This window comes from Elephas maximus, chromosome 11, assembly GCF_024166365.1.
Source record: "Elephas maximus indicus isolate mEleMax1 chromosome 11, mEleMax1 primary haplotype, whole genome shotgun sequence".
Lineage (NCBI taxonomy): Eukaryota > Metazoa > Chordata > Mammalia > Proboscidea > Elephantidae > Elephas > Elephas maximus.
In genome coordinates, this window is record NC_064829.1 from 97,397,230 (window position 1) to 97,416,875 (window position 19,646).

Below are 19,646 nucleotides of genomic sequence, written 5' to 3' on the forward strand. Positions count from 1 at the left end.
AGTATGAGGGACCTTGGGGGAACTAGGGGAAGGAACCCCAGAAAGTATATCAAGTGGCAAATTGGTCTTCACTCTGGGAGTGATGAGGGCTGAGCAAAGGTAGTGACAACTAGATATGTTTTTTAATTTATTGTGGTGAATATATACAAAACAAAACATACACCAATTCAACAATTTCTATATGTACAATTCAGTGACATTGACTACATTCTTCAAGTTGTATAACCATTCTCGCTATCCTTTTCCAAATTATTCTATCACCATTCACATAAACTCAATGCCCTGTGTTAGGTATCTACTGCTGCTATAATAGAAATATTACAAGTGAATGAAGAGAAATTTATTCTCTCACAGTCTCAGAGGCTAAAAGTCCAAATTCAGGGTGCGAGCTCCAGGGGAAGGCTTTCTCTCTGTGTCGGCTCTGGAGGAAGGTCCTTGTCGTCAATCTTCCCTGGCTGAGGAGCTTCTCAGCGCAGGCACCTCAGATCCAAAGGATGAGCTATGCTGCTGGTGCTTCTTTCTTGATGGTATGAGGTCTCCCTTCTCTCTGCTCACTTTCCTCTTTTATATCTCAAAAGAGATTGGCCAAACACCAATAAAGAAAACTACAAAAAGGAAATCAGGAAAACAATATCATTTACAATAGCCCCTAAACAAAAAAAATACTTAGGAATAAATCTAACTAGGGATATAAAAGACTTATGCAAAGATGACTACAAAACAGTACTGCAGGGAACCAAAAGAGATCTACATAAATGGAAAAGCATACCATGCTCATGGATAGGTAGACTTAACATTGTGAAAATGTCAATTCCACCCAAAGCAATTTACAAATACAATGCAATCCTGATCCAAATACCAACAGCATTCTTTAAAGAGGTGGAAAAACTAATCATTAACTTTATATGGCAAGGGAAGAGGCCCCGGATAAGTAAAGCACTATTGAAGAAGGCTAAAGTAGAAGGACTCACACTATCTGACCTCGGAAACTACTATACAGCTTCAGTAGTCAAAACAGCCTGGTACTGGTACAATGACAGACACATTGACCAATGGAACAGAATTGAGAACCCAGATGTAAATCCATCTACTATGGTCACCTGATGTTTGACAAAGACCCAAAGTCCATCAAATGGGGAAAAGACTGTCCTTTTAACAAATGGTGCTGGCAAAACTGGATGTCCACCTGCAAAAAAAAAAGTAACAGGACCCACCCATACCTCACACCATACACAAGAACTAATTCAAAACGGATCAAAGACCTAAATCTAAACCAAAACTATAAAGGTTGTAGAAGAAAAAGTAGGGTCAACTCTAGAGGCCCTAATACATGGCATTAACAGGATACAAACCATAACTAACAATACACAAACACTGGAAGATAAGCTAGATAACTGGGATCTTCTAAAAATTAAACACTTATGCTCATCAAAATTCTTCACCAAAAGAGTAAAAAGTGAACCTACAGACTGGGAAAAAATTTTTGGCTATGACAAATCTGACAAATGTCTAATCTCTAAAATCTATAGGAAATCCCAACACCTCTACAACAAAAAGACAAATAATCCAACTAAAAAATGGGCAAAGGATAGGAATAGACTCTTCACCAAAGAAGACGTTCAAGCGGCGAACAGATACACGAGAAAATGCCTGCGATCACTAGTTAGAGAAATGCAAATCAAAACTACCCCAACATTACTGGCACAAATTAAAAAACCAGAAGATAAATGTTGGAGAGGCTGCGAGGAGACCGGAACTCTTATACACTGCTGGTGGGAATGCAAAATGGTACAACCATTTTGGAAAACAATATGGTACTTCCTTAAAAACCTAGAAATAGAAATCCAACTCCTAGAAATATATTCTAGAAAAATAACAGCCATCACACAAATAGACATATGCACACCCATGTTCATTGAAGCATTGTTCACAATAGCAAAAAGATGGAAACAACCTAGGTGCCTTTCAACAGCTGAATAGACAAACAAACTATGGTACATACACACAGTGGGATACTTTGCAACCATAAAGAACAATGATGAATCTACAAAGCATCTCACGACATGGATGAATCTGAGGGCATTATGCTAAGTGAAATAAGTCAATCACAAAAGGACAAATATTGTATGAGACCACTACTATAAAACTCATGATAAAGTCTACACGCAAAAAGAAACAATCTTTGATGGTTACTAGTGTAAGGACAATAGACAATAAGTAAGTGGTAACTTTGCTGAAAGATAAGACAGCACACAATATTGGGGAAGCCAATAAAACTTGTCCAAGGCAAGCTCCATAGACACATCCAAGCTCCCTGAGGGACCAAACTACTGGGCTGAGGGCTGTGGGGACCCTGATCTCAGGCAACATCTAGCTCAACTGGCATAACATAGTTTATAAAGAAAATCTTCTGCATTCTAGTTTGGTGAATAGCGTCTGGGGTCTTAAAAGCTTATGAGTGGCCACCTAAAATACTCCACTGGTCTCACTCTCTCTGGAGCAAGGGAGAATGAAGAACACAAAAGACACAGGGAAAGATTAGTACCACAGCCTCCACCAGACTGAGTCCAGCATAATAGGATGGTGCCTGGCTACCACCACGACTGCTCTGACAGGGATCACAATAGAGGGTCCTGGACAGAGCTGGAGAAAAATGCAGACAAAATTCTAACTCTCTCTCTCACACACACACACACACACACACACACACACGCACACACAAACCAGACTTACTGGTCTGACAAAGGCTGGAGAAACCCCAAGAGTATGGCCCACAGACACCCTTATAGCTCAGTAATGAAGTCGTTCTTGAGGTTTACCCTTCAGCCAAAGATTAAACAGGCCCATAAAACAAAACAAGACTAAATAGGCACACCAGCCCAGGCGCAAGGACGAGAAGGCAGGAGGGGACAGGAAAGCTGTAATGGGGAACCCAAAATTGAGAAGGTGAGAGTGTTGACTTGTCATGGGGTTGGCAACCAAAGTTACAAAACAATACGTGTATTAATTGTTTAATGAGAAACTCCTTGTTCTGCAAACCTTCGGTAAAACAAAATTAAAAAAAAAAAAGATTGGTTTAAAATACAACCTTATCTTTTAGATTGAGTCCGGCCTCATTAACGTAACTGCTGCTAATCCCACATAATTAACATCATAGAGGTAGGATTTATAGTACACAGGAAAATCACTTCAGATGGCAAAATTGTGGACAATCACACAATACTGGGAATCATGGCCTAGCCAAGTTGATACACATTTTGAGCAGACACAATTCAATCTGTGAAACCCTCTAAGCAAAAATTCTCCCGTTTCCCCTTCCTACCACCCCTGGTAGGAGCCCTGGTGGTGCAGTGGTTAAGAGCTCAACTGTTGTCCATAAAGGTCAGCAATTCAAATCCAGTAGCTGCTACTGGGAAACTCTATTGTGCAGTTCTACTCTGTCCTATAGGGTTTCCATGAGTCAGAATCAATTCAATGGCAATGGGTTTGGCTTTTTAGTTTATATATTTGCTTAAGGAGCTCTGGTGGTGCAGTGGTTAAGCACTTGGTTGCAAGCCGTAAGGTCGGCAGTTGGAAACCACCAGTGTTTCCAAAGGAGAAAAATGTGGCTGTCTGATCCATAAAGATTTACAGCCTTGGAAACCCTGTGGGGCAGTTCTACCCTGTCCTATAGGGTTGCTGTGAGTTGGAATTCAACTTGATGATAATTGTTGTTGTTGTTGTTGTTGTTGTTTTGTCTGCTCAGCATAACGTTTTCAAGGCTTATCCATATTGTGGCATGCATCAGGAATTAATTTCTCTTTATGGCTAAGTAATATTCCATTGTGTGTATAAACCATATTTCGTGTATATATTCGTCTGTGATGGACATTTTGGTTTTTTCCACCTTTTGGCTATTGTAAGTAGCGCTGCAATGAATATTGGTGTACATGTGTTTGTTAGTGTCACTGCCTTCAAGTCTCTTGGGTATGTACTTAGGAGTGGAATAGCTGGGTCATATGGTGCAAACGGTTAAACGCTCCGCTACTAACAGAAAGATTGGCTATTCAACCCACCTAGAGGTGCCTCAGAAGACAGGCCTGGTGATCTACTTTCAAAAGATCACAGCCTTGAAAATCCTATGGGGCACAGTTCTACTCTGCACATGTGAAGTTTCCACGAGTCAGAATTTACTCAACAGTAACTAACAACAACAACGTGGTAGTTCTGTGTTCAGCTCTTTGAGGAACTGCAGAACTGTTCCACAGCAGCTGTACCGTTTTACATTCCCACCACCAATGGATGAGGGGTCTTGTTTCTCCACAACCACCGACACCTATTATTTTTGGTTTTGTTTTGATCATTGCCATTCTAATGGGGATGAGATGGTATCTCATTGTGGTTTTGATCCACATCTCCCTAATTAATGGCTAATGACGTTGGACAACCGGATTTAATTCACACACAAAAAAAGCTTTCCATAGTATCAGGTCCAAGCAGATGGTGAGGTGGACATTATTAACATATTTGTCTTTATTACCCAACAACTTCCCTATGAGTCCTCACTCCCATTCACACACTCCTCATCTCCCCAGTCCCTGGTGACTGCCACTCCCCTCTTCATTTCCTTCCACTCATACACACACAACGTCACTCTTCCAGGCCACACCAACAACTGCCTGCTGCTTCCAGCACATGCCAAGATTCTCATACTCCCTCTTCCTGGCAAACACCTCTCTCTTCTTCCAAGGCCCAACTTCCAAAGCATGGATCCCTAGGGCCGTAGATTTCCCATACCTCCATTTCTCATAATGCTCCTAGTCGCTTTCCAACTTCCTTGCATTCCTGCTTATTTTCACATCCCTGAATCTCATGAATAAGTCCTCAAATCCTCTTATGTTCCACTAGCATCCCTACTGCTCCTCATATCACCCCCTAGCTCCCTAGGAACCTACCCCACTGCATGCATGCAAATGTATTTCTCCTGGAAATCGAGGAGGAGCTCCGGAGACAGGTAAGCAGAGAGAGACTCGGGGAGTGTTAACATAGACTTAGAGAATCAAACGGAGAAGAAGAGAGAGAGGCAGAGAGAGGGGGAGGGAGAGAGAGGGAAGAGAGGGGGGAGAGGCACAGAGAGAGGGGTACAGAGAATGAGGGAATTAATGGAGATAGGGAAGGATGTAGGGAGGGGAAATTTTTCTTAAAGGAAAGGAGAAAGAAAAACAGAAGTGAAGACAGAGATACACAGATAGAGATGAATGGAGGAATGGAGGGAAAGAGGTTTCAAAAAAAAGAAGGAAGGAAGGAAAAGAGATGGACAGAAGAGAGAATGAAAGAATGGAAAGAATTTTTTAAGGAGAGGAAATTGAAAGAGAAACAAAGAGATATAGAGACAGAGATAGAGAGTAATAGAAGGAGGGAGAGAGACAGACACACACACAAACACAGAGACTGAGATGAACACAGAAAAACACAAAGAGAAAGAGAGAGACAGACATGGTTACATCCCACACACATCCAGACAGAGATGGAGGGAGAGACCTCCAGAGGTGGGCAGACTTGGAGTAGAGTGACCAGAGTCCTGAAATTTCCAGGCAAAGGCAAGTGGCTAGCCAGGAAGCAGTAGCAGGAGGGTAAAAGGAAGGGACAAAAAAAACTATTGACTTAGCAGCCTGCCCGGAAGAAAAAACCGGAAGAGAGGTTGAGAAATGGAGCTGCCAGGAGCACGGCACTGGGGTGCTGGAGACGGACAAAGACCTATTGTTCAAGGCCCTTTCCCCATAGTGCTTGGTTTGCACCCAAGCCCAGGGTAGGGGCGGTGCCAGCATGGTGACACACACTTTCTCATGAGCACGCGCTCTCTCTGGTGGGGACACAGATGTCGTTGGCATCTACAGAGGGACTTACCGGCAGGTGCGTGAGTCAGCCCTGACCCTACTGAACCAAGGTGGCCTGGTTCCCAGTGCCCCATGGCTCCAGACACAGGTGTGAGGCCTGCAGGTCCCTGTCTGCACACAGATGGAGGAGGTGGGGCTCCTGCAGTCTGAGGAAGGGGCTGCCCATTTGCTTACCTGGGATGCTAGCCTTTGGGTCCTCAGGCCCTTTCTTTCTCAAGGGTCTAGAAGTCTAGAGACTCAGGAGAACAAGCCCCATCTCCCTCCCTCTCAGACACAGGAGTTCAGACTTTAAGACCCTCTGCCTTTGAGAGTCTAGAAGTTGTTGCTCCCAGTCCCCCTCCCCCGTCAGACTCAGGAGCCCAGCCCCTCGCCCCCTTATCCCCCAGACCCAGGAGTCCAGGCCCCCAACCCCCTCTTCCCCCAGACCAAGGACCAGAGACCAGCACTCAGGGACCTGTGTTCCCTCCCTAGAGGCTTGGGTCAGGGGGTCATCAGGAGCAGGGCTGTGGGGGTGTCAGGAATGTGTGTGGGAAGCCTGGCTAAGGAGGAAAAGGGTGGGGCCAGTCAGCCTGCCTCAGGGACCTGGGGAGACAGGGGTTAAAAGCAGTAGTAGTGTCTGAGAACAGGACTGGCCTCTTCCAGGGAGCAGTCCCTTGAAGCCCTGGGCCTCACACCCCTGGGCCCTACAGCCCCTCCATCCTCTACTCTCACCTGCTCTCTCTGCCTCTGATTCTGAGGCGTCCTCTCTGCTTTCTGAGTCCCTTTTCTCCTGTCGCTCCCTGCATTTCTGACTCTCTCCGGTTCTCTGTCTGCCTGTGATACTATGCTTCACCCAGTAGGCAGCCAGCTCCCAGCAGGTAAGATCCACCTGTCCCCAGCTCACACCCACATCCCAGAACCTACAAACGTAGAGGTGGGTGACCAGGTGAGCACAGAGCCAAGGTGCAGAGGAAAAATTTGGAGAGGGAAGAAAGCCAGGAGTCTCCCTAGGATAAACTTCCCCTATTACTAGGACAGCAAACTAGACAGCCCAGAGAAATAGAAAGATTTAGTCAATACCATATTGTTAAGTCAACCACTGTGGCTCCAGATTTTCTTCAGAGCCTGCCTTTTTGGGACCCTCAGAGGGAAGGCATGGATTGGGGAAAGGAGACATCAGAAGCCTAGATGAGAAGGACATAAATCAAGAGTCAGGGGAGCATAGCAGGCCAGAGAGGAAGGAGAGGATGAGGAAGAAGAAGAGGGGGGCGTCTTGGCTGACTAATCGAGTTTCTGGATTCCTTTCTCAGGAATGGTTATGAAGATGCTGATTCTAACACTGGTTCTCATCACAGCAGGTGGGAAGAAATGGAATGGGAATGAGGAAGAGTTGGAGATAAGATTGGGTTCATGATGGGAAGAGATTGGATTGGGAACAGAGGTATAGATAGGGAAATAGGTGGGAGGTTGGTTTGAAGATGGGGAAGAGTATGAGGATGGGGCTGGCTTTGGGGATGGGGATGGAGATGGAGAAGGGGAGGAAGGTTGAAGATGGGGAAGTTTTTAGATGAGGTTGGTTTTTGGGGATGGGGATACAGATGGGGAGGAATGGTTTGAAGATAGGGAAGCATTTGTAGATAGGGTTGGTTTAGGGGATGGGCTATAGACGGGAAAGTGGGTGGGGTGGTTTGAATATAGGGAAGAGTTTAAGGATGGGATTGGCTTTGGGAATGGGGATATGGATGAAGAAGGGGATAAAACGGTTTCAAAAGTAGGAAAGTGGTTGTGGATGGGGTTGGTTTTGGAGATGGGTATGGGAATACATTTGGGGGCTAAGATGGAGATGATCTTCATGGTTAAGATGGTCTTGGGGTTCATTCACCTTGGGGACTCTAGACCTCCTCTCTGACTCATAGCCTCTTTCCTTCAGCCTGGGCAGAGGAGAAGAATAAGCTGGTGCAAGGATCATCCTGTGAGAAGAGTTCTCACCCCTACCAAGCTGCCCTCTACAACTCAGGCCACTTGCTCTGTGGTGGGGTCCTCATTCACCGAGAGTGGGTTCTCACCGCTGCCCACTGCAAAAAACCGTGAGTCTTTACACGGTGCATGGGGAGTGGTTGCAGTTAGAGCCTGAGGGTGTCTTGGAGATTTCAGGCATGAGGTGACAAATACATCCCCCTGTCCTATCGGGAGTCTATCTGATAACCTCATTCATTTGGTCAATATTTAATTGAGTACTTAATATCTGTCAGGCACTGTTTGGGACCCTGGGGATATATCGGTGAATTAAACAAGCAAAATTGCTGCTTCCACGAACCTACTTTTTAATGAAGGAATCTGATTATGCAAGGCCTTGTAAGGAGGGGTGAGATGTTTGGATTTAATTCTAAATACAAAGGGGAGAAGCACCATTTCATTTACATTTTGAGAGCACCCTGTTGCCGTGGAAAATAGACTGGGCAAGAGGAGAAGAAAGGGGATCTATGTGGAAGCTATTATAGCCATCTTTTAAGGACTTAAGAGGAAACCCTGGTGGCATAGTGGTTAAGTGCTACGGTTGCTAACCAAAGGGTCAGCAGTTCCAATCCTCCAGGTGCTCCTTAGAAACTCTATGGGGCAATTCTACTCTGTCCTATAGGGTCACTATGAGTCGGAATCGACTCGATGGCACTGAGTTTGGTTTTGTTTTTTTTTTAAGGACTTAAGATGGTGGCTTGGATTAGGGTGGTTGGGAGTAGGAATGGAGGAAAGTTGAAAACCTTGAGATATTTTGAGACTAAGCAAGCAGGACTTGGTGATGTAGGAGGGGAGGGAAAGAGAGGAAGGAAGGCTGACTTCCAGGTATTTGGTTTTAACAAATGGATGTGTTGTTGTGTCTTTCTTTGAGCTGGGGGAGATGGAAAGAGAAACAAGTTGGGTGTGGGCGAGGAAGCATCAGATATTTTGTTTTGGCCAAGGTAAATTTGAGATGGCTTGGAGACGTCCAACCAATGATGCCAGGTAGGTGGTTAGAAATCAGGGGAGAAGATAGAGAAGAAGGTAAAATTGGATGAGGAAACTGAGGCTCAGAGAAGTAACAAGGGGCAACTCAAGTCTTTGGAAACCAACAGGTGCTACTTCTTATTGTGGAGGGAAGGGCCTCATCATGTAGAGTCATGGACTCAGGGTAAAAATTAAGATGTTATCAGAAAGCTGGTGGTATTTAAAGCCATGAGCCTCATCAAAGACGAGGTCACTCAAGTATGGAGCATAGATAGAGAAGAGAAAAGGACCCAGGACTAAACCCTGAGGAACTAATAATAACTAGTTATATTAATCTTAACCAGTTATATTATTAAGTAGCTTTATATCATATTGTATGATTTGTATTGCATTGTATTATTATGTTATTATTATATTATAGTGTATCATAGCATACTATATGGTATGGGGGAGTCCTCTGGTGGCGAAAATGGTTAATGTGCTTGGGTGTTAATCAAAAGGTTGGAGGTTCAAGTTCACCCAGAGGTGCCTTGGAAGGAAGCAGTGGTGATCTACTTAGGAAAAATCAGCCATTGAAAACCTTATGGAGCACAGTTCCACTCTGACACACATGGTGTCACCATGAGTCTGAATCGGATTGATGGCCACTGGTATGGGAGGAAAAAAGAGGAAGTAAATCTGTCCCCAATATATTTTATAGATAATAAAATATAATACACTATAATGTAATATATTAACTAGATATATGAATGACACCTGCCATTTTGTTCCCTGCTAACTATGGGCCAAGTGCTGCATTCAGCACCCCTACAATAAGCACCCCCATTCTTGCAGATGAGTAAACTGAGGTTCAGAGAAGTAGAAAGGGGCAATACAAGTCTTTGGAAATCAACAGGTGCAACTTCTTACTGTGGGGACAGGTCTCGTCATACAGTCATGGACTCAGGGACCCCAAGGTGGTCTCCCCCAAGCTCAGGGAGACCTGGGATGACTCCCACTATCCTCGCTCATTTATTCTACAAACACTGATTAAGTGCACCACTAAGTGTCAGGTATTGCATTGGGCACTGGAGATGCAGTAATGAATGGGAGAGGCAACACACCTCCTTTCAATAAGGGAGGTGGACTAATAAGAAAGGTGCAGAAAGGTAGCTCTTAAGCAAACAAAGCCTTCGAAAACCTTATAATTACAAATTACCCTAATCCAAAGAAGGAAAAGAACAGGGGTGGTTCCATGAGAGAAAAGAAAATCTACTTTAGATGGTGGAGGATAAGGAACGACTTTCTTATAAGATGATATTCAAGCTAAGACATGAAAAATGAAAAGGGGTAGCTAACTAAAGAATGAAGAAAGAGCAGCGCAGAGGATATGTAAGGCAAAGGCCCCTAGTGGAAACTACCTGGAATGTTCTAAGAAAAGAAAGCTACCAGTTCACTGGAGGGCAGAGGATAGTGGGGTATAAGGCTCAAGAGTGGGTGAGACCAGATCATTTGGAGGTACAAATGCTAAGCTGAGGCACTTGGGCTTTATCTGAAGGGCAATAGGGAGCCATAGGAGAGTTTTGAGCAAGGGAGTGGCTCTTTGATTTATTTCACAAATATTTATCAAACACCTATCATGTGCCAGACACTGTTCTAGACACTGGGGATACTGTATCTGAGCAAAATAAAAATCCCATCTTGACATTCGAGAGCTGTGCTATCTAACATGGTAGCCATTAAGCTACATGTGGCTAATTAAATGTATAATGCTTAAAAGAAAATCAAATTAAAAATTCATGAGCTACGTTTCAAGTGGCTCGATGGCACTGGGTGGGCTGGGTTAGCGTCACTGTATCAGACAGCACAGGTATAGAACATTTCCATCTTCGCCGACAGTTCTACTGGACAATGCTGCTATGGGCAACAGAAACAAACAGGCAAACAAAAAACCTGTTGCCATCAAGTCAATTCTGACTCATAGTGACACTATAGGATAGAGTAGAATTGCCCCATAGGGTTTCCAAGGGGCACCTGGTGGATTCAAACAGCTGGCCTTTTGGTTAGCAGCCTTAGCTCCTAACCACTACGCAACCAAGGTTTCCATGGACAACAGAGAAACTATAAAATAAATAAATATTTAACAGTACATATGGTGCAGTGATTAAGAGCTTGGTTGTTGTCTTAGCTATCTAGTGCAGCTATAGCAAATACCACACGTGGACAACTTTAACAAAGAGAAATTTACTCTTTCACAGTCTAGGAAGCTAAAAGTCCAATTTCAGGGTGCCAACTCCAGGGGAAGTCTTTCTCTCTCTGTCGGTTCTGGGGAAAGGTCCTTGTCATCAATCTTCCTCTGGCCTAGGAGCATCTTCAGCTCAGGAATCTTGGCTCCCAAGAACATGTTCCTGTCCTGGTTCTTCATTCTTGGTGGTAGGAAGTCCCCCATGTCTCTCCTCTCGCTTCTCTCTTTTATATCTCAAAAAAAGATTGATGTAAGACACAAGCTAATCCTGTAGGTTGAGTCCTGCCTTGTTAACATAACTGCTGCTGATCCCACCTCATTAACATCATAGAGGTAGGATTTACAACACATAGGAAAATCACATCAAATGACAAAATGGTGGACAATCACACAATACTGGGAATCACGGACTAGCCAAATTGACACACATTTTTGGGAGGACACAATTCAATCCATAACAGCTGCTAACTAGGAGGCCAGCAGTTCGAATCCACCAGCCACTCCTTGGAAACCCTATGGGGCAGTTCTACTCTTTCCTGTAAGGTCCATATGAGTCAGAATCAACTTGAAGGCAACAGGTTTGGTTTTGGTTTATCTAGTATGTCAGGTGGTGATAAGTTCTCTGGTGGAAAAGAAAGCAGAGGAGGGAGACAGGAATTGTCTGTTGGGGTATTTGCTTTTTAATTGGGTGGTCAGGGTTCACCAAGAAGGTAACATTTAAAGGAGACAAGGGAGTGAGCCATGCAGATACATGGAGGAGAGAGTTGTCACCAAGAAGGACAGCTAGTGCAAAGGTCTTGAGGTGCATTGTGTCAAGGAAAGGCAAAGAAGCCAGTGTGGCTGGAGCAGAAGGAGAAAGGAAGAGTGAGAGGGGATAATATCTGAGAGGTGATGGGGGCAGATCATTCAGAGTCTTGAGGGCCTTGGTGAGGACTTAGACTTTTACACTGAGTGAAATGGGAGCCATGGGGGGGGTTCTGAGCAGAGAAGGGACAAGACGAACTTATATTTTTAAATTATCTCTGGCTATTACTGCATGGGGAATAGATTATAGGGGGGCAAACGCAGAAGTAGAGAATCCAGTGAAGAAATTACTGCTGTAGGCCAGGTGAGAAATGAAGATGGCTCGGACCAAGATGGTAGCAGTGGGAGAGGTGAGAAATGGTCAGATTCTGGATATACAGTGAAAGAAGAGCCAAAAGGATTTCTGACTGCTCGAATATGGGGCATGAAATAAAGAGAGTCAAAAATAGGACAAATATTGTATAATCTCACTTATATGAAAAAAGTAAATATATAGAAACCAAAGATTATTAGCAGTTGCCAGGGGCAGGAGGGAAGGGGAAAGGCAGAGCCTTTGATTAGGAGACACTGAGCTTATGTGAAAGGTGGTAGAATGATTTGGAAAAAGATTGTAAGAATGGCTGCACAACTTAAAGAGTATAATCAATATTACTGAATTGTACAAGTGGAATTTGTTGAGGTGGCAAATATTTTGTTATGTATACTTTCACCACAATAATTTTTTTTTAACCATTGGAAAAAAAAAGGATAGTCACCAAGGCTACTCTGGAAGAATGGGGAAGACTGTGGTAGAAGCAGGTCACATGATTCATAGTACAGCAGGCCAACCCTCTCTTGGAGCCTCAACTGCAGCTCAAGGGCTTCAGGTAAAACCCAGGCCTCCTCCCTTCCAGGAATCTTCAAGTCTTCCTGGGGAAGCACAATCTTCATCAAACTGAAAGTTCTCAGGAACAGATCTCTGTTGTCCAGACTGTGACCCACCCTGGCTACACCAATGCCACCCATGACCAGGACATCATGCTGTTGCGCTTGGCACAACCAGCTGATCTCTCTGACCTCATCAGGCCACTGCCCGTGGAGAGGGACTGCTCCTCCAGTGAAACCAACTGCCAAATCCTGGGCTGGGGCAAGACAGCAGATGGTCAGTAGGGGGAGGAGATCAATGGGTCAAGGGCCATGTGGAGGTAGACCAATGATGAAGAGCCATGGGGGAGGTAGACCAATGGTGAGGGCAATAGGGAAATGGACCAATGGTAAAGGTCCATGCGGGAGGTGGGCTAATGGGTGAGGACCATGGAAGAGCAGGCCAATGGCTGAAGGCCCATGGGGAGATATACCAATGGATAATGGACCATGGGGGAGGTAGAGCAATGAGTGAAGTGCCCTAGGGGAGGAGGACCAATGGATGAGAGACCATGAGGAAGGTGGACCAGTGAGTAAGGAGATACGATGGAGGTGGACTAATGGTGAAGGGCCATAGGAGAGGCAGACCAATGCTAAAGGGCAATGGGTGAGGTAAGGGGCTGTGGGAGAGGGGGACTTATGGTAAGAACCAATGGAGCAGTGAAGGGTCAGTGGAGAGGGAGGATCAATGTGGAAGTAAGGTCAATGAGTGGACAGTAGACCAGTGGATGAATGGTATGGCAAAGATGGGTGCATAATGAAGGGTCAATGAGGGAAAATCAGATGATACAGACTAATCAGGAAAGAGGCCAATGGTAAAAAGGCATCAATCAGGATGTGTTAATGAGCAAGAAGAGATGGAAGAGTGACTAACGAATGAGAAGAGAACAATAAACCAGGGATAGCCAACTGAATGAGGCATGTATAGAGAGTTAATGGTGTAGAATGTGCTAATGGATGAGGAATCAATTGGGAAAAGGGTCAATGGTCAAGAGAAGTCACTAGAGGAAGGACTAGTGGAAGAAATAAGTCCAATAGATGAGCAGGAACAATTGAAAAAGGTGGACTTGAGAGTGAAGGGCCAATAAGGGAGGCGGATCATTGGATGAAGGGCTAATAGGAAAGGAGAGCCAATAGGGAAGGGAAGGCCCAGTTAGAAAAGGACCAGTGGGAAAATGGTGACCAGTCAGGATGAACCAATGGGAAAGAAAGACTCAATGAAGGAAGGACTAATGAGCAGGAGAAGTCCAATAGAGGAAGGACTAACGGATAAAGAGAGTTCTACAGATCAACAGGAGCTAATGAAGAAGGTAGGACCAATGGAAAAGAATGGAGACAGGACCTAAAAGAAAGGGACTCCAGCAGGAAATGAGGACTTATGGAGAAAGAGAGATTATTGAAGAAGACAGGCCAGTAGGGAAGGGAAGAATGATGGAAAGAAGGACCAATGTGGAGGCAGGGATGGTGAAAATGGGGTCTAAGAATTAGATATTAATAATAAGAGAGAACCAATGGGAAATATGGACCAATTGGGCAGGAGAGGATTTATAGCAGTTGAAGGATTGTTGGAGAGGACTTCTAGAAAAAACTACATGGGAAGGCACAGAGGAAATGTGGGAAGGGCAGGGTGTAGGGTAAGCCTGGTCCATTTCTCTCTGCAGGTAATTTCCCTGACACCATCCAGTGTGCACATGTCAACCTGGTGCCTCGTGGAGAGTGTGAGCGTGCCTACCCTAACCAGATCACCCAAAACATGGTGTGCGCTGGGGATAAGAAGTATGGGAGAGATTCCTGCCAGGTGAGGCAACCAGGATCTGCCAGATACACAGTGTATTAGCTTCCTATAATTTCTGTAACAAATTACCACAAACTTGGTGACTTTCGGATTGTTATGAGTCAGAATCGACTCAACAGCAAACGGGTTTGTTGTTTTTGGTTTTGTTGACTTAAGAAAACAGGCAGTTATCCTCTCACAGTTGTGGAGGCCAGAGTACAAAATCAAGGTACTATGGGCAGGGCCATGCTCCCTCCAAAATATCTAAAGGGGAATCCTTTGCCTCTTCCAGCTTCTGGTGGCTCCGAATTGTCCTTGGCTTGTGGCAGCATCACTCTAATCTCTGCTCCACCCTCACATGGCCTTCTTCTCTGGATATATTGGTGTCTTCTCCCCTTCTCTTCTCTCCTAAGTACATGTCATTGGATTTAGAGTCCACCCTATAGGTTCATTATGAGTTGGAATCAACTCAACGGCAATGGGTTTGGTTTGGTGGTTTCTAACCCAGGAAGGAGTCTCTGGGTCATGCAAATGGTTAAGCACTTGACAACTAGCTGAAAAGTTGGTGATTTGAACCCACCCAGGTGTGTTTCAGGAGACAAGCCTGGCCAGCTGCTTCCAAAAAGTCACAGCCTTGAAAACCCCATGGAGCAGTTCTACTCTGCACGCATGGGGTAGCCATGAGTCAGAACCGATTCCACGGCAGCTATCAATAACTAGTTCAGAATGATCTCATCTCAAGATCCTTAATTACAGCTTCAAAAACCCTTTTTTCCAAATAAGGTTGCATGTACAGGTCCTGAGTGGATGTATCTTTTGGGAGACCACCATTCAACCCACTGCCCTCAGTCAAGGGCAGAGATATGAAAATACAGCCAGAGACACGAAGAGGGTGAGAGGCACAGACTAAAATATAGCTTTACAGAGCCAAGCTGGGGTACAATCAGAGGCAGGAAAAGGAAGAGTGACTCAATCACAACACAGAGAGACACACCAGGGACGGGCAGAGATATAAAGCCATAGTCACCAGAGACAAGAAAATGCACGGGCAAGGATGGAGGAGGAGAGACACAATAAGGAGGCAGATGGACGGTGTAAGGAGACTCCCCTTCTTAAACCAACCAGTTGCCATGAAGCTGATTCTGACTTAATGGTGACTCCATGTGTATCAGAGTACAGCCGCGCTCCATAGGGTTGTCAATGGTTGACTTTTCAGAAGTACATTGCCAGACCTTTCTTCCCAGACATCTCTGTGTGGACTCAAACCCCAAAACTTTCTGTTAGCAGCCAATGCTAACCCACGGACTCTCTTCCCCAAACATAGTCCCGCAAGTCCTGCTTGGAAACAGCCGAGCTTGGGAGAAGAGGGACCCTAGCTGAAGAGAGAGAATGCTTAATCTCACTCTGTAATACCTTTAACTTTGGTTTCCTCCATCATTGCCATTGTGTCTCTCCTCTTTATGCCAAACTGATTCCAGTGCATTGAAAGACATGCAGAGAAATGACAGACTCATAAGCACTTTTCTGAGACTGACCTGAGGATGGGAGGTGGAGAGGTACCCCCGGAGAGAATAAACATCTCTCTCTGGGTCTCTGTCTCTCCTGCCTCTCTTCTCCTTTGTCTTATTGTATTGTGTCTCTTCCTGTATCTTCCTGCCTCTGTCTCCCTCAGGGTCTTGGGCTATTTTGCCAGTATCTTTAGATATATTTGTTCCCTCTTCCTCTTTCTCTCCATCTCTCCTTCCCTCCACTTCTCTCTCTCTCCCCCTCTCCCTTCCTCTCTCTCCTCTTTACTCTCTCTCTCTCATTCTCTCCATTTCTCTCCTCTCCCCCTCTCCCCCTTTCTTTCTCTATCTCTCCCTCTCCATCCCTGCCCCTTTGCCACTCTTGCCACCTTTTGGTCTCCACCCTTAACCTTTACTCTGCTTCTTTATCTTTATTTATCTCTCTATGCCTCTCTGGATCTTGGTGTTCCTGTCTCTCTGTTTCTCCATGTGTCTCCTTCAGCCTCTCTCCATCTTTCTGTGTCTGTGACTGTGTGTGTCTCATTGTCTCTCTGTCTGTTTCTCTATCCCTGTGCCTTTCCCTCCAACTCTGTGTGTCTCTATTTCTCTCTCTCTGTCTCCTTCTGTTCCTTTACCTTACTCTCTGTCTCTGGATTTCTGTATCTGACTCTCTCTCTTTTCTTCACAGGGTGATTCCGGGGGTCCCCTGGTGTGTGGAGGCCGTCTCAGAGGTCTCGTATCATGGGGCAACATCCCCTGTGGGTCAAAGGAGAAGCCAGGAGTCTACACCAATGTCTGCAGATATTTCAATTGGATTAAAAAAACCATTAATGCCAGGAGACGCTGTCATGAGACATTCAAATGTTGACCTCCAACCCCGCTGGCTGGCTCCAGAATATCTAAGACCAGGATCTTGCCTTCCCTTCCCACCTGCCCATATTTAATCCTTGATGCTTAATGAAAGTAGTGTCGGGAACACAAATTCTCCCTGATTTTATCCCAGCCCCATCCTTGCATCTCTGGGGGTGAGCAAAGCCATATAGTAAGTTCTTACCCTCACCACTAAGAGGATGCAGGGAAATTCCTTCTAACTATCTCTTCCTCTCTGGTTATTCCACGGCCTTGATTTCTCCCTACTGAGGGGTAGTTACAAGCCTGGAAGACCTTAGTTAGAATCCCAGCTCTTCTGCTTACTAGCTGTGTACCCCTGATTAGTGACTTCCTTCACTGTGTATATTTTCTCATCTATTTTACCAAGCATCATGTATGCGTCTACTTATAAGAAATATCTGTTGTTGTTGTTAGATGCTGCCAAGTTGTTTCCAACTCATAGCAACCCTATGTACAACAGAACGAAACACTGCTGGGTCCTGCACCATCCTCATAATCGTTGCTGTGTTTGAACCCATTGTTGGAACCACTGTGTCAACCCATCTAGAACAGGCAAATTCATAGACACAGAAAGTCAGTTATAGGTTAACAGGGGCTTGTATGTATGTGTGTGTGTGGGAGGGGTGGGGATCAAGGGAGGAATAGGGTGATATTGCTTAACGAGTAGAGTTTCTGTTTTTGAAATAGTGGTGATGGTTGCACAACATCACAAATGTAAATAATTCATTTAAATTAAAATAAACTAAGAAAAAACAAAGCTTTGGAATAGATATTGTTTTGTATGTTTCCTGTGCATGAAAACCATCCTCAAGGGCTCTAAAACCTGCCCTTTTACAGATGCTGGATTATAGAGGTGAGCAAGGTGGCCAGGTCCCTGCCCACAAGAAATGTGAGCTCAAAAAGGGCAGCCTCTTCAAGCATCTTTGCCAGTTTTGTTCACTGGTTAGATGGGAGACTGGCACACAGCAGGTGCCCGGTGAATATGTATTGACTGAAAGTTTGACACTTACATCCTCCAGGGATCTGATGTAGAAACAAAGTTAAAGTCAGATGCAGAGGCACAAAGCTGGGGGCAGAGAGAGAGAAAGAAAACCTGGAGCAGAGAGGAGATCAGGAGAGGCAGCCCTGATGGCCCAGGACTGAGGAAGAATGCCCCATTTCCCAAAGGGCCAGGACCCACCCTCCCCCCTGTTCCAACTTCTGGATCTCTTTCCCCATCGAAAGGTGGCCCTGCCTAACTCACCCACGCTTGCTGCCTGGCTCCGCCAGCCAGGCTGAGGCACCCACGAGTGAGGGGGGAGCCCAGACTGGATCCCTAACTCTTCCCGCCAGGTGGTCTGGGTGAGGGACGGGGGTGGGGGGGGGGCTGAGGGGTCTCTTCCCAAAGTAGCATCTGCCCAAATGCAGGTTGAGGGCGACAGAGACAGAGATACTGAAAGGCATAGAGATACAGATACTCAGAGCCAGCAATGTAGGGAGAGAGGGAAGGAGGGAGGAAAGGAAAGACAATGAAAGAGAGAGACAGAAAGGAAGAGACAGAGAAAGAGAAAAAAGGAGAGCAAGAGATGGAAAGAGAGAGGGAGTGAGAGGCAGAGAGAGGGAGGGAGAGGCAGAAAAAGAGAATGAGAAAGAGACAGAGAGGAACAAAGAAAAAAACAAGAGAGAGAGAAAGAGAGAGGGAGATGCAGTGAGAGAGAATGAGATAGAGAGGGACAGAAAAACAAAAGGCAGAAAAAGAGATGGAAAGAGAGAGGGAGGGAGAGACAGAGACAAGAGAGAGAGGGCAGAAAGAGAGAGAAAGTGGAACAAAGAAAAAGAAACAAGAGGGAGAGATAGGGAGAGAATGAAAGAGAGACAGAGAATGATAGAAACACAGAGAAAGTGAGAAGGATCAGTATCACAGAGAAAAGAGATGTAAGAGACAGGAGGAAAGATACAAAAAGACACAGAGATGCAGAAAAAAAGAAATTAAAAGAGAATCACCTAAAGGGGCTCCAGGAAACTTTTCGGGGTGATGGGTATGTTCATTATCTTCATTGTGGTGATGGTTTGTTGGGGGTATATATATAAGATCAGAGGAAAAACACAAAGAGATGGGAGAGTTTGGGAGAGACAGAAGTGGAAAGAGGAGTGAGAACAGGGGGCAGAGAAAGGTGGAAAGAGTGTGAGGCATAGAGATATATATACCCCCACCAAACCATAGGTATATGTTTTATATATGTCAAAACTTCATCAAATTGTACCATTTGAATATGCACAGTTTATTGTACCTCAATTACAACTCGATGAAGATATAAAATAATAATAATAAAGCAGAAGGGAAAATACAAGGCTTGAGAATTCTAAGGTATATTTAATAAAGTTTTCAGAACCATTAAAAGGAGGGAGAATCACAGACACAGAGATAAAGGGTAAGACGTAGAGACCCAGAAAAACAGAAGGTGAGAGAAACAGGGAGGGAAGGGGGAGGGGGAAAAGAGGGAGACAAAGGGGGAGAGAAGGTGATAGAGATCCAGAGAGAAGGGGACAGAGACCCAGAGACGGGGGGGCGGGGACAGAGACCCGGGGCGGGGGGGGGGGCAGTGATCCACAGAGAGAGAGAGAGGGATAGAGACCCAGAAAGAGAGGGGGACAGAGACCGGGGAGGGGGGGTCAGAGGCCCACAGAGAGAGGGGGTCAGAGACCCAGAGAGAGAGACAGAGAGGGAT

The 19,646-nt window shown here is 45.2% G+C and overlaps 1 protein-coding gene across 1 annotated transcript; it reads left to right on the forward strand.

Annotated features, from left to right (window-relative positions):
- Positions 1 to 7,167: 7,167 nt before the first annotated feature.
- On the forward strand, positions 7,168 to 16,915 carry LOC126085563 (kallikrein-6-like). The gene is made up of 5 exons (XM_049901103.1): positions 7,168 to 7,213; positions 7,786 to 7,942; positions 12,759 to 13,006; positions 14,430 to 14,566; positions 16,736 to 16,915. Exons 1-5 carry the CDS (start codon positions 7,168 to 7,170, stop codon positions 16,913 to 16,915), a joined length of 768 nt encoding a protein of 255 aa, XP_049757060.1.
- Positions 16,916 to 19,646: the final 2,731 nt, after the last annotated feature.

Excerpts from the sequence above, each read along its gene's own strand:
- LOC126085563 (XM_049901103.1), top strand. The coding sequence starts at position 7,168 with ATGGTTATGAAGATGCTGATTCTAACACTGGTTCTCATCACAGCAG. Across the intron at positions 7,214-7,785 it reads ACTGGTTCTCATCACAGCAG|CCTGGGCAGAGGAGAAGAAT; the intron begins GTGGGAAGAAAT and ends TCTTTCCTTCAG. Across the intron at positions 7,943-12,758 it reads GCTGCCCACTGCAAAAAACC|GAATCTTCAAGTCTTCCTGG; the intron begins GTGAGTCTTTAC and ends CCTCCCTTCCAG.